The sequence below is a fragment of the Grus americana genome, chromosome 8, assembly GCF_028858705.1.
Source record: "Grus americana isolate bGruAme1 chromosome 8, bGruAme1.mat, whole genome shotgun sequence".
Classification (NCBI taxonomy): domain Eukaryota; kingdom Metazoa; phylum Chordata; class Aves; order Gruiformes; family Gruidae; genus Grus; species Grus americana.
In genome coordinates this window covers 30,421,515-30,434,148 of record NC_072859.1, presented here as the reverse complement: position 1 = coordinate 30,434,148, position 12,634 = coordinate 30,421,515, and the positions used below count along the sequence as shown (strand labels likewise).

The window sequence follows — 12,634 nt, the reverse complement described above, 5'->3', positions numbered from 1 at the left end:
GTCCTCTCAAACTGCACACCTTTTGAGGGACATAACAGATTTTAGCTTAAAAAAAAAAAAAGCACTTTATCTTCCTCACAGACTTTATGTATCTTCTCTCCTGCTGTTCAGTCGTGGAGAGGAATTTTCTGCCGGGGTTTTAGAAAGCAAGTATGTCCTTCTTCCTTCTAGTGAGTGGACAGCACCGGACTTTCAACTTCCTGTGGGAGAACTGCACCACCGGGTTCACCGGTACCTAAACCACCACCACAAGGGTGCACAAGAGAAGCACGCGGAGGTGTTTTGCTTCTGCCACCCAAGCCCAAGGCACCAGGGCGAGCCCTTTGCCCGAGAGACACTGGCCACCACCGAGCTGCCAAGGGCCTGTCCACAGCCCCATAACCCCTCAGCTCTGACTGGGGGGGTGGTCTCCTCTGCCTCAGGCCCCGTCCCACACGCCACACCCCACCTCGACCTCTACCTCAGGCCCTGTCCCCCGCCTCATGACCCTTCCCCAGCCCTGGTCGGGGGTCAGACCCTGCCTCGGGCCCCGTCCCAGCCCTGGCCGGGGGTCTGGCCCTGCTCCACGCCCCCCTGCCAGCCCTGGCCGGGGCTCCCACCGGACACCCCACGGCGGGGGCAGCGGGCGGGGGCGGGGGGGACGCCGGCGACCGCGGCGATGAGGGGAGAGCGGGGCCCGCCGCGCGCAGCCAATCGGCGTCCTCAGCGCCTGGTCCGATCTCTCCGGAGCTCTCTCATTGGCCGCTCCCCTCCCCTCGCCTCACGGTGGAGGCCGGTCGCGGCCAATGGGGAGCGGGCGCGCGGGGGGAGGGGCGGGGCCGGTCGGCGAGCGCGCGAGCGGCGGGCGCGGCATGGCGGGGTCCCGACAGTCGTGAGGGAGCGCGTGCGGGAGCCGGTCGCCATGTCGCCGGTGTGGTCGCTGGGCGCGGGGCTGCTGCTGCTGCTGCTGTGGGTGCGGCACCGGGGGCTGGAGGCCGTGCTGGTGCACCACCGCTGGGTCTTCGTCTGCCTCTTCCTCCTGCCGCTCTCCATCCTCTTCGACATCTACTACCAGCTGCGCGCCTGGGCCGTCTGGCGCCTCCACAGCGCCCCGCGGCAGCACGCCCAGCGCATCCGCCACATCCAGGCGCAGGTGAGGCCAGGCCGGACCCCCGCACCCCCGTCCCGCTCCTATCCAGCCGGACCGCCGCCCTCCCCGCTGCCGTGCTCACCGGCGCTGCCCGGGGCCTGGCGGCCGGGCGCTCCCCCCACCCCCGCCCCCGCCGTCTCTCCCGCAGGCGAGGCAACATCCAGCCTTGAATCCGGAGCGGGAAAAAACCCAAACGAATAAAAGCTAGCGGGTGTTTCTGCCCCTGTGGGGTTTTGGGTTTTTTTTCCCCGTCTGAAACTCCTCTCGAAGTTGCGGCGTCAACAGCTGGCAAGTCCAGATGTGGCTGCCCGGCCGCTGTCACTGTAACATCCTTAGAGATGTGCTGTGAATCCCTCTGTGCACTCACACGGTTTGGGCACGTATGTGTGTGCGTGCGCGTGTGCAACATGAAAATGTTAGCCTTTGAGTGGCTGGCTTAATACCGTGTTTTAACACCACTTACATCCTGCTGCTCGGCGTGGTTAGTTCCAAGAGGCGATTGAAGGGGAGCCGAAACTTTTCTTCCACCCAGGAATGCGGATGTCTTTAATGTTTCTGTACTCTCTAGTACTTATGGTAATTCTGTCATGTCTACTTCTGTTTTCTTCCTTGACTGTCATGTTCATTGCAGATACAGATGGATATTAATGTGCACGGAGTTATTCTGTGAGGGTTTGGGGTTGGGTTTTTTATCACCAGCTGTAGTAGCAGTTGAGCTTTGAAGAAAATGCTACAATTGACATTTGTTCTCCATATGTTAATCAGCGTGGCTTTGCAAAATTCGTGGATCGTGTGTATGGCTTACACATTTTCCTTCTCAACTTTTCTCTCTTTGCCCGTTCATTTTCAGACTCAGACCATTTTTTGGTGTGTTTAGGAGGAGGTGTTGTTTCATTAACCTTCGTGGAACTGACGTTATTTATGACAGTGATAATACTTCCCTTCAAGTATAGGTTTTTCCTGTGGATTTTTAAAACTTTTGTTCTAGTTTTCTGAATCCCATCACCAAAAAAAACCCCAAAAGCTACCCAAGTGCTTTCTCTACATAACTAGACCGCTCTGGTGGTATTTTATTTAGAAGTTCAGATGTCTGCAGAGAGACTTCCAAAGCATCACTACTCAACGTAGAGATATCCAAGCTTTGTTACTTGCAGGTAACATGCATGTAGAGGAATAGCAATACTTCTGAAAGCTTTTTCACAGCAAGGAAAAGCTGTTTCTGGTATACGTTATTGACAACATGCGTATGCCTTACAGCGTCAGCTCAGTTGTTACCTCTTGCAGGTTCGGGAATGGAAAGATGAAGGCAGCAAAAGATACATGTGCACTGGCCGGCCTGGCTGGCTGACTGTATCACTTCGTGTTGGGAAGTATAAGAAGATTCATAAGAACATCATGATCAACTTAATGGATGTTCTGGAAGTGGACAGTGAAAGACAGGTAACAAATTCATCACAAAGCTTTCATAATAAAGAAGTTTACAGCTTTTTTTGCTATATTTGTAGCTGAAGAGGAGATTAGATTCCATAAAGAACAAAGGATTTTTGTCACAGTAGACCCACCAAATTTCAGGTTTTACAGTGTGTGCTTGGATCATTCTATCCAAAAAACCAGCATATGGAAATGCTTAGCTTTTACATGCTGAAGTCTAAAAGACCAGATTGATTTATGGTTTGGGGGACTGAGCAACAAGATGTTGAAGCAGAGGAGGAATCACTAAACAGTTTAAACTATTTTTAGTAGTGCTCTTAGGAAAGTAAGTCTCTGAATTCTGATAACAGATGGAAGTACATTCCAGTTAGCCATGTTTTGTCATTGTTAATGCTGAACACTTAATTTATATTTGTTGGGGCAATTGGGATTTTTTTTGCTTTTTAGGTTGTTCGTGTGGAACCTTTGGTGACCATGGGCCAGTTGACTGCACACCTGAATCCCATGGGCTGGACTATTCCTGTGGTACCAGAGCTTGATGATCTTACAGTAGGTGAGGGTCATTGTGATGACAAGAGACTTGCTGATTTTGCTGCATTTTCATTAGCTTTTTATGCAGTAACAGGTTGCATTATTTTAAAGGTTCCGGAAATACTCTGTTGAACCTTACGTTCTGTTGTGGTATTTATGTTATAAGCAATTGCAATTCCTTTTTTTTTTTTTAAATAGTCTTAAAAGCCATGCCCAGAGCTTAAAAGTGGGGTTTTGTTCTCGTAAACCACCTTCATTTTGAAGTGTGTTTCATTTGATTTGTTATGTGCTCTCTTGATAAGGTGGCCTGATCATGGGAACTGGCATTGAGTCTTCATCCCATATATATGGACTTTTTCAACATACCTGTGTGGCCTATGAACTTGTTCTTGCTGATGGAAGCCTTGTGAGATGTTCACCAGTAAGACAAAATGTTATTTTGCTATCATTTACAATGTCGTTGACGGTTATCAGTATGGATATATGATTTAGTATGACATACTTTTTGCAGACTGAAAATTCAGACCTATTTTATGCAGTGCCTTGGTCTTGTGGTACTCTGGGTTTCCTGGTTGCAGCAGAAATAAAAATGATTCCTGCCAAGAAATATGTCAAACTACATTATGAGCCTGTGAGAGGACTGCAGAAGATTTGTGAAAAATTTACTGAAGAATCTAACAAAAAGGAGAATAGTTTTGTGGAAGGACTCGTGTATTCTTTGGAAGAAGCAGTCATCATGACAGGAGTCTTGACTGATGAAGCTGAGCAAAGCAAGGTAACTGAAGGGAAGTTACTCACCAAGAAAAAAAATACCCCCAAAGTTTAACTGAAGCTGTACTATATGCCAGTATAAAACCAGAGTCTTTATAAGATTGGAACAATCTCTTAACATGGGATTAAAAGTTAGATCTGTCCGTCAGTATATTTTAAATTACAGCTCTTTGTTGTAACAACAGAGACTATCCTAAATCTCTTCAACTGATAAGAAATGTCCCACTAATTTTAGTACTCCAGCAAATAATTTAGTCTACAGCCTTTCCATTGCAGTACCTAAGGAGGAAGAGAAGTATCTTTTCTCATATACAGAACGATGCTGTTTTAAACTGCAGTTATTCAGAGTAACTCTTTTCCCAGCAAGCTCTTAATACAGTTAATATTGGTAAAACTCATCAGGGACACTTACAGGAGGGACATGCTGACTGTTCACTGCACCCCTCGACCTGAATGTTTCTTCTCTGCCGTAAGGAGGCTTTGGATTAATGATGGGTTGAGAGATCGGTATTTTAGGAATCCAGTTCTGTCAGATTCGTGGTCTCTTAATTAGCTTGTAACAGGCAAACCTGAGCAAGCCTTATTTAGATTAAACCATAATGGCTAGAAAGGTAAGAAGGAGGAGAGAAATGAAGACTCCCTATGGATCTGTTGTGACAGCCTCATTCAAACTGTCACAGAGGGTATAACGATTCTTCACAGTAAAGGAATTTGGGGACATACTTAATGTTGTCTAGTAAGGTGTGATTGTTATCTGTGTTGGCGTTTGCTAATGAATGCATGTTTTCTTGTAGATAAACAGAATTGGCAACTACTACAAGCCGTGGTTCTTTAAGCATGTGGAGAAGTATTTGAAAGCTGACAAGACCGGAATAGAATATATTCCCTCAAGACATTATTACCATAGACATACACGCAGTATCTTCTGGGAGCTCCAAGTAAGACCAGTTCCAAAATTAAAATAACATCTGCAGGAAGGTACTCTGCTCTTTCCCAGTGTAGGTACAATGTACCTTCCTCCCCTTGGCAACACTTCTGTCTTTCATGGCAGAAAAAACCAGTGAAGCTTATGGCAAATTTAAAAGTCCTGCATTTGGGCAAAACAAATCCAAAGGCACTTCCTTATATAAAAGTCATTATATCATAACCTCCTAATTTCTGGTTTAGTACTTTTCTGAATTTAGACCATAAGTACATATTTCAGCATTAAGCTTATATACCTACTAAGTGATTTTCAAAGACAGATGGTGGGAAACACATGAATGTGAAATTATGGCTGCAAATTTGCCCTGCCTAAACTGGGAATAGTAATTAGGCAGTAAGGTAATTACTTTGAATTTCAGAAGTGTGCTTGTCGTGATGTGCGTTTATGCAAAACTTTTATCTGGCACTCTGAAAGATTCCCATTGCTACATTGTGAATCTCTGGAGTGAGATACCGGATCCTTTCAGCTCCCAGAGGAGTTAAAATGGGCGTTGGCTGTGCAGGAAGCATTTTACAGCTTTAAAATTCTTTTAAGAACTCTTGCAAGAGTTGTGTGAGTTTAGCTACTTATGCAGTCCCTCCTTAGCTGTTTTAAGATAATAGCCTACTGTTCTCTGAACTTCATTCTCTGAAGGTATTTGGGGCTGAGTCTGTGGTGATAATATGACTGAAAATCAATCGTTGTAACTAGGAGAGGCTTAGGGTGGGGCTGTGTAGCTAAGTTCAGTGCAGGCCTCTCTTAGTTCTGTTATATGAGTTTAGCAAAAGTATCAGCAGTTCAACTTGTTGAAAATCTGGCTTAATATTGCTCTGAGGTTTCTGAAGTATTGTCTTTTGGTTCACTTACACATTCTTAAGTCAAACTTTTTTCCTTTCCTCTTTAAAGGATATCATTCCTTTTGGCAATAACCCTGTTTTCCGTTACCTGTTTGGCTGGATGGTTCCTCCAAAAATCTCTTTGTTGAAACTCACCCAAGGAGAAGCTATACGAAAGCTGTACGAGCAACACCATGTTGTACAGGACATGTTGGTACCAATGAAGAGCCTTGAAAAATCTATCCAAACCTTCCATGTTGACCTTAATGTAAGAACATGTTTTTAAATGCGGCAAATCTTGGACTGTGTGTAATAACTGTGACTGTTGATCTTAAGACACAATGGTCTGCTTGTGTAAAAGGTTATGATTGTATCCTGGGGAGTACTGTGCTTTGCGAGTCTATGATGCAAGGCTGCAGAAGAAATGAACACAGCTTTCTGAAGAAAAGAATTTTTAATAAAGTGAGATTCAAACTTTAGTAGAAGGCCAATACTTCTGAAAGATTTTATCACTTAGTAAAACTTGAACTGATTTTTCTTTCATCTGAAATGACTGGTGGCCTCACTAAACCCCAACAGTGGGAATTAATTTCCCTTTGTTGCTTTTATTTCTGAATTTAGTTTAGTTAGTATAAGAAGCACAAACTGGGCAATTTCAATTTTGGACTGACCTGGAAAAGAAAACTTCATTTTCTTTTTACCCAGAATGTGTATTCAGTTGTTGCTTTGGGATTAGGGATGGTTTAGTTTTTTCATTTCAAATATTTAAGGGGGAGGAGATGTAATTCTAGGAGGATACAGCACATATTCTGAGCATCTCAATCTATTTGTGTACAGTCATTAGAAAGTGGAGCTAACAACCACAGCGAGACAATTGGAAAGGAAGAGCTGTGTAAGTTTCAATCCCAAATTGGGAAGAAGTTATCTTAACTCTTCCTTTTGTCACCTTTGTGAAGAGATAGCTTAAAGGATTGTTTTGTTAAAAATAAGTGATACAGTGTTTTCTTACCTCTGCAGGTGTACCCTCTTTGGTTATGTCCTTTCATACTGCCCAATAATCCTGGTATGGTCCACCCAAAAGGGGATGAAGCAGAACTCTACGTGGATATAGGAGCTTATGGAGAGCCCAAAAGGAAACAATTTGAAGCCAGGGCTTCAATGAGGCAAATGGAGAAGTTTGTAAGAAGTGTGCATGGGTAAGGATCCCACTCCTTAGAATAGTAATAATGCCATCTAATTTACACCCCTGTGGTTCAGTCACAGTTATTTAATCCCACAGCATCTATTGCAATAGTTTAACAACCACAATAATTACAAACTAATTTTAATTACTAGTTTTGATGTTACCATTTTAAAACATGATTTCACTTCCATTATTTGATTGCAAAACCAAACAAACGAGCACGCTGGCTGAAGTTCTTGCAGTGTATTTGGGAGCTGGGTAGCTTCAGTTTACCCATGCATCCTTTCAGCTCCAGGCTGCTCTGGGAGTAGTCTCTGTTGCAACCAAACGCATGCACCCAGGTGCAGAAAGACCTCAGCAGGTCTGTACTGACTGTGCGTAATAAACCAGTTGCAGTCCAGAAGCTGTGTTAGTCTGGGTCGGTGACTGCTCTCGGCAGGGCTGGCTAGCCGAGCAGCCCTCGGGAAGGTAGCTACCGAGCTTGCATACTGAGGCTGACTTGTTTCAGGCCAGTTCAGAGCAGGGGCAGAGCAAGTGCTGCTTTGGCCGCAGTCCCTCCAGGAATCCCACAGGCTGTTAAAGTTTGGACAGCTTCCCTGCCTGCCCTTGGGACCGTTCTGCTGCCTGCAGTCCTTGCAGCGTCATGCTGCAGTTCTGCCCCGTCCTTGCGCTGGTGTGTCCTTGCACAGGGGGAGGCCAGCCTTGACTCTTCCCTGCAGTCCCTGTGCGGTGCTGGGAGTCTTTTCTCTCACAACTTGTACTTGCATAGCTTCCTTTTCCCTGCCCCGATTCTTATCGCGTAGGACCGCAGTAGGCGTGAGATATGTGCCCACCATCTGTCACAGACTCATGCCAGCCTCATTTGCTGTTGTAGTGTCAGTGGAAAAGCAGTTACAGGCTTGCTTCTCAGGAACAAAAAACAACTACACGGTATTTTTACACCAGCAGTATAATTTATCCACATTTCTATTTTGACCTACTTCTCAGTCTAACAGCATTTATATCTCATGTGGCCGAGTAACGATGGTGGGTCTGCTTCGAGATGATTTGGAGAGTGTAAATGACTTTTAGCTGCAGTAAGTGATCTGCCAGAGAGCAAAGTGACCAAAAGTTAATTTTAAGCTTTTTTTAATTACCTTGAAATTAAGCTTTTAACTTAAAGCTCTTTACTAACAAAGTTTTGCCCCTTCTCTACCTGTCACCGGGAAATGAACAGTGGACAAATACATAATCTTACAGTTTTGTAATCACATGCAACAATAGAGCTTTTGTGTAACAGTTTGTGTTTTACTGCTGTACTCTGATGCTGGCTGCATTTTAGAGAGCACAGTATGAAAGTAAGGAAGAGTCCACAGCCAAATAAGGATTTCATTTATTTTTATAAATGGACCTTTGTTACACTGTGCTTCATTTCTATGATAAATTTATCTTCTCAGCCTGGTGTGATTTGGCAGGCTTTTGCCTTCCTAGTTATATTCTCAATGTCCAGTTCAAAGAAACTGTAATAAGTCAAAGAATGTATTGCTACATCTGCCTTGAATGCATTTTGTAATGCAGGCAGGCTAATCCAAGACACCATGACTGTACCTCCATGGATCATAAGAAAGCATGCAGAATAAAATTCTTCCTTTTTTTTTTTTTTTTGAAGCTGGAATTAAGAGGTTTTGAATGGAAGAAAAAGGAAAGCAGGCTTTCAAAAGCAGTTAGAAAAGTATTTGTCAGGGAGAATTTAGGTTATGTGTGGGTTTCAGTGTAAGGGGCCAGACTTTTGATTTGGGGGAACTTCTGAAGCTCTCTCTAGACTTGTGTTTCTGTGAACACAAGTTGTTAGAATACAAGTTGCCGGAAGATTTGGCTGCCCATGGTTAGGTTGTCTAAACATGAACCACTGTTTTATACACATTTTTTAGTCCTTCTCCTTTTCTTAGTAGTAAAACTAATGAAAGTATCAATACATTGATGCCTAAAGAAGTCTTCTGAACCATTTTTTAAAAGCAACTGTTATTTTAATTGCTTTCTTCCCCCATCCTTTCCTTCACCAAGATGACTGTAGCAGTATTCTGCTGTTTTCACCATTACATGTTATTCCCTCTTGGAAAAGAGATCATGGTGATGTTAAATCCACAAAATATACTTGGCTGAGTGTCCCAGTGTAATCCATGTGAGCTTTTGTATTTGCTTGTTTTTAAAAAGCATTTTTGATGGGGGTTTTGTTGAATGTTTGCTATTCATAGCTTGCCCTGGTTTGTTTGGGTTTTTTTAATATTGTATTTCAAATCTTGTGGCACAATTAATACTGAATCTGTTGGGGTTTTTTCCCTCTCCAGTTTCCAGATGCTGTATGCAGATTGCTATATGACCCGTGAGGAGTTCTGGGATATGTTTGATGGTTCATTATACCACAAGCTGAGGGAGCAAATGAATTGCAAGGATGCTTTTCCAGAAGTGTACGACAAAATCTGCAAAGCTGCAAGGCACTGAGCTTGGATGATCTAATCAAGCAATCAGGGAAAGATGAATTTACCTATAGCTAGTCAGTATATCCTTTTAAAAAAAAGCTTTATTGCTCTCCAAATAAGCTCATTCTTGTTGATGTTTAAAGGTATGAATTCCTGCTTTAAAAATTTATGTTTAGTATTTCTTCGTATGTCTTAAAACCAGTTTTCCAAACTCAAAGTGATTGTTTTGAAGAAATCTTAAGTGCTAGCCTTTGTATCTAATGTAGTGACATAGGTGAATTCACCTATTTCCAAGCGTAAGAAAAATAATTGGAAAGGAAGAAGATCCTGGAGTTACACCAGCTGTATACTACAGCTATACTTAACATTACTTTTGAAAATGGTAGGGAGGGTTCAGAAATAGGTGCCAAAGCTGAACACATTTTCAAATTAATCATGATATTAAAAACATTTGCCTCCGGTCGGTAACCTGTAGAACAGCTTAGTAATGGTACCGTAATCTTCCGGCTGTACAGCGCTGCATGATGTTGTGTGGTTCTATACTGCTTGGGTACTAAAATCTCAACAGAGCAGTTAAACTCCCCAACAGTGGCGTTGGTTTCTAAATTGAGCATTGAGGTGTAAAGAAAATGCTTTTTACTTGTGCCTATCAGATTTGTACGGATTTTGATTATAAAGTCTAAGTGGATATAGGTTTTTAGGTACTTTTAAATTGGTTAAGAGTGCATTGGGTTTTGCCCCAAAATATCAATGTTCTGGCTTTGTAGACTACTGAAGAAATTGCTGCTATTTCATATAGGCAAATATTAATTTCATTTTTTTATTCATTGTGAGTCAGTTTATTTGGATTTTTCCTGATTTTGGTTTTGGGTTTTTTGGGGTGTTTTGGTTGTTGCTTAATTTTAGTGCCTTATAAATACTCAGTTGGAGAAAGACGTTGGTTATTTCAGACTGTTCTGTCCTGGCCAGTAGGAAAAGGAAGTCAAGGCTTTGTTTATACCAGGTTTGTTAGAGCAAGCGGCTGTGGATAAGAACCCTTGTTATGAATCTTGATACACACGGGCTTTGGTTTTGACACGAGTGACATTTTTGCTTTTCATTTTAGCTGGATTAGATTGATAGGCTTTGTAAAAGGACTGTTTCGGCCACCTGGAGAGGAAATCAACAGCAAGTCCTGTTCAGTTCCCCTTCTGCTGCTCGCTGGTGAAAACAGCACAGTCGCGCACTTCATACCGTCAAGCGTAGAAGTGTGGAAATGTTTTGACCCTGTAGCCAGAAACACGGTTCCAAACCAAGCCCATATCTTGTCCAAGCGGTATTTAAAATTGTTACTTGAAACCTTAACTGAGCTTGAGGGAAAAGAAAGTAATTTTCTTGAGGTTTGTGTCAGGGGTAACATGAAGAACTTTTTAAACAGTTACCAGTGGGAGGCGTTGTAATTTTTATGAGTGCTAAACCAATGATTTTATTTATTGATAGATGGATGTTTATGGTCCAGATGAAACCAATGATAAAGCAGTAACAAGAATAAGCTTGGTCTGTTACTCAGTGATGCATGCTGGTAAATTGTGTGCAAACAAGGTACCCTTTAAAATCCCGTGCAGGGGACTGGTAGTGGGGCGGCCTGCCATGGGGAGACACAGCCGATGCAGAGTGCCTGCAGAGCTGCTGCAGAGCCAGGCAGGAGCTGGAGCTGTGTCAGTGATCCAGGAGCATCTGCTACACCGTTCCAGGCTTCGGGGTATGCAGGAAGGCAGGCGCTGATTCTCAGGGTGTAACCTGCCTTCCTGCCCCTGCGAGGAAAGCGGCGACAGAGCCGTTTCCTCGTCCCTGGGGCAAAGCTACGATTTAGCCCAGTGCTCCTAAGATAATCTGCACAGAGCAAGAATGGGTTTGGTTAGCTTTTAAAGGGTGATGCTAAAACAGCTAGAGGATATGCAAATACTTTTACTTAGGCTGTGTTTCTCTCACTTATGTACTGATGATCTTTAAGTACACACTGTATTTGTTTTTTCACTCCTTAATTTATTGGCAAACTTTGTATGACGTGATTGGGTACTGTAATTGTATCAGTCACACACATGCACATGCATAATTGCTGTTGCTCTTAATTTTTGGTTGTGCGGGCTGTTTAAAATAAAGATCTAGCCAGCATACTGTTCCAAGTGGTGTCTTTTAATGATTATTTACTTTTCAACGGCTGTGTTTATCATTTCTTGTCGTATTGAGAATCATTGCTACAAATGGTCAGTGGTTACTGAGAAAAGCTGCTGCCTGGGTACGAGACCAGAGGCGTCGAGAGGTGGTTGGGAGAGGAGAGCCCAGTGCTGCAGCCAGCTCTGAAGGATAGGCTTTGCAGTCTGGGAATCTACCTGTATCTCTGCCCCAAGCCACAACTGTACAAAACAAACACCGTAGAGCCGAGCCTTAACCCTTCAGTTACACCCCACTAACTCCACATAGCCTCATCATGACAATTATCCTGGGTTTTTCCCCCGCCTCGCCTCATTCTTTCCCTGTGATGTTTTGTCTAAGGAGGACGAAACCCCATTTTGGATTCAGATGCTATGCTGTTGATACGGATAGCTGCTTCATTCTTCTCACTTCACGCTAATAAATCCTGGTTTGAATGAGCAGCCACAGAAGCGAGGATGAAGATTCAGTGCACTCTTCAGCCTGAGGAGTTTCACATCCACACGATCACTTTCCTTGGAAAAATGCCCTCACAGCAGCTCCATAGGCTTAGTCGGAGGAATTCCTGCCCCTCCCTTGGTCAGAGCTGGTGCATCCTCTCCCTGTGCTCTTCCCGGAGAGAAGCTCCCGGGCTTTCTCCTGAAATCCAGCTGCCGAATGCCTCAGCCCCACTAAAACCACAGTCCAGGTGCCAAAGCCCTGGTTCCCTGAATCACGTTCCATGCTGGCCCCAACTTGGCTGCATCACAATCCTCTTGCGTTGCCCCCGCAGCATTTCCACAGCCTACGCTTGCCCACCCCACCGCTTGGGCCTTTCCCCTCAGAAACCTCTTTGCTCGACTCTCTCAAACAATAATCAGCATTTCCTTAAATTACTGCAGCTCTACCTGTGTTGAATTATCTCCCCCACCAAAGGATAATTGCAGATTAATTAGCATACTTATTCAGCCACAACTAACATGTAATTACACCTAGATTTAATTATTCCAGTCTGGTCTAAACACTAGTATGAGACTTCAAAAAGGTTAACCCTAAGCGAGCCAGCGTACTCACCGTGCATTTTGTTACCACTGACACCGCTCTGTTCACTGCACTTTCTCCATTCCCTCCAGGTTTTAGTATCCTACGAAATTTGGA

General features: G+C 43.8%; 1 protein-coding gene across 1 annotated transcript; it reads left to right on the top strand.

Annotated features, from left to right (window-relative positions):
• The first annotated feature begins 815 nt into the window (after positions 1 to 815).
• DHCR24 (24-dehydrocholesterol reductase) lies at positions 816 to 11,458 on the top strand. The gene is made up of 9 exons (XM_054834217.1): positions 816 to 1,132; positions 2,414 to 2,569; positions 3,008 to 3,113; positions 3,394 to 3,512; positions 3,603 to 3,866; positions 4,657 to 4,800; positions 5,733 to 5,930; positions 6,680 to 6,858; positions 9,173 to 11,458. The coding sequence occupies exons 1-9, from the start codon at positions 902 to 904 to the stop codon at positions 9,324 to 9,326; spliced, it is 1,551 nt and encodes a 516-aa protein (XP_054690192.1). The 5' UTR covers positions 816 to 901; the 3' UTR covers positions 9,327 to 11,458.
• The last annotated feature ends 1,176 nt before the right edge of the window (positions 11,459 to 12,634 follow it).

Bases quoted from the DNA above. Each gene is read 5' to 3' on its own strand.
- DHCR24 (XM_054834217.1), top strand. From the start codon at position 902: ATGTCGCCGGTGTGGTCGCTGGGCGCGGGGCTGCTGCTGCTGCTGCTG. The intron at 3,513-3,602 runs GTAAGACAAAAT...TACTTTTTGCAG, and splicing joins GCCTTGTGAGATGTTCACCA to ACTGAAAATTCAGACCTATT. The intron at 4,801-5,732 runs GTAAGACCAGTT...TCCTCTTTAAAG, and splicing joins GTATCTTCTGGGAGCTCCAA to GATATCATTCCTTTTGGCAA.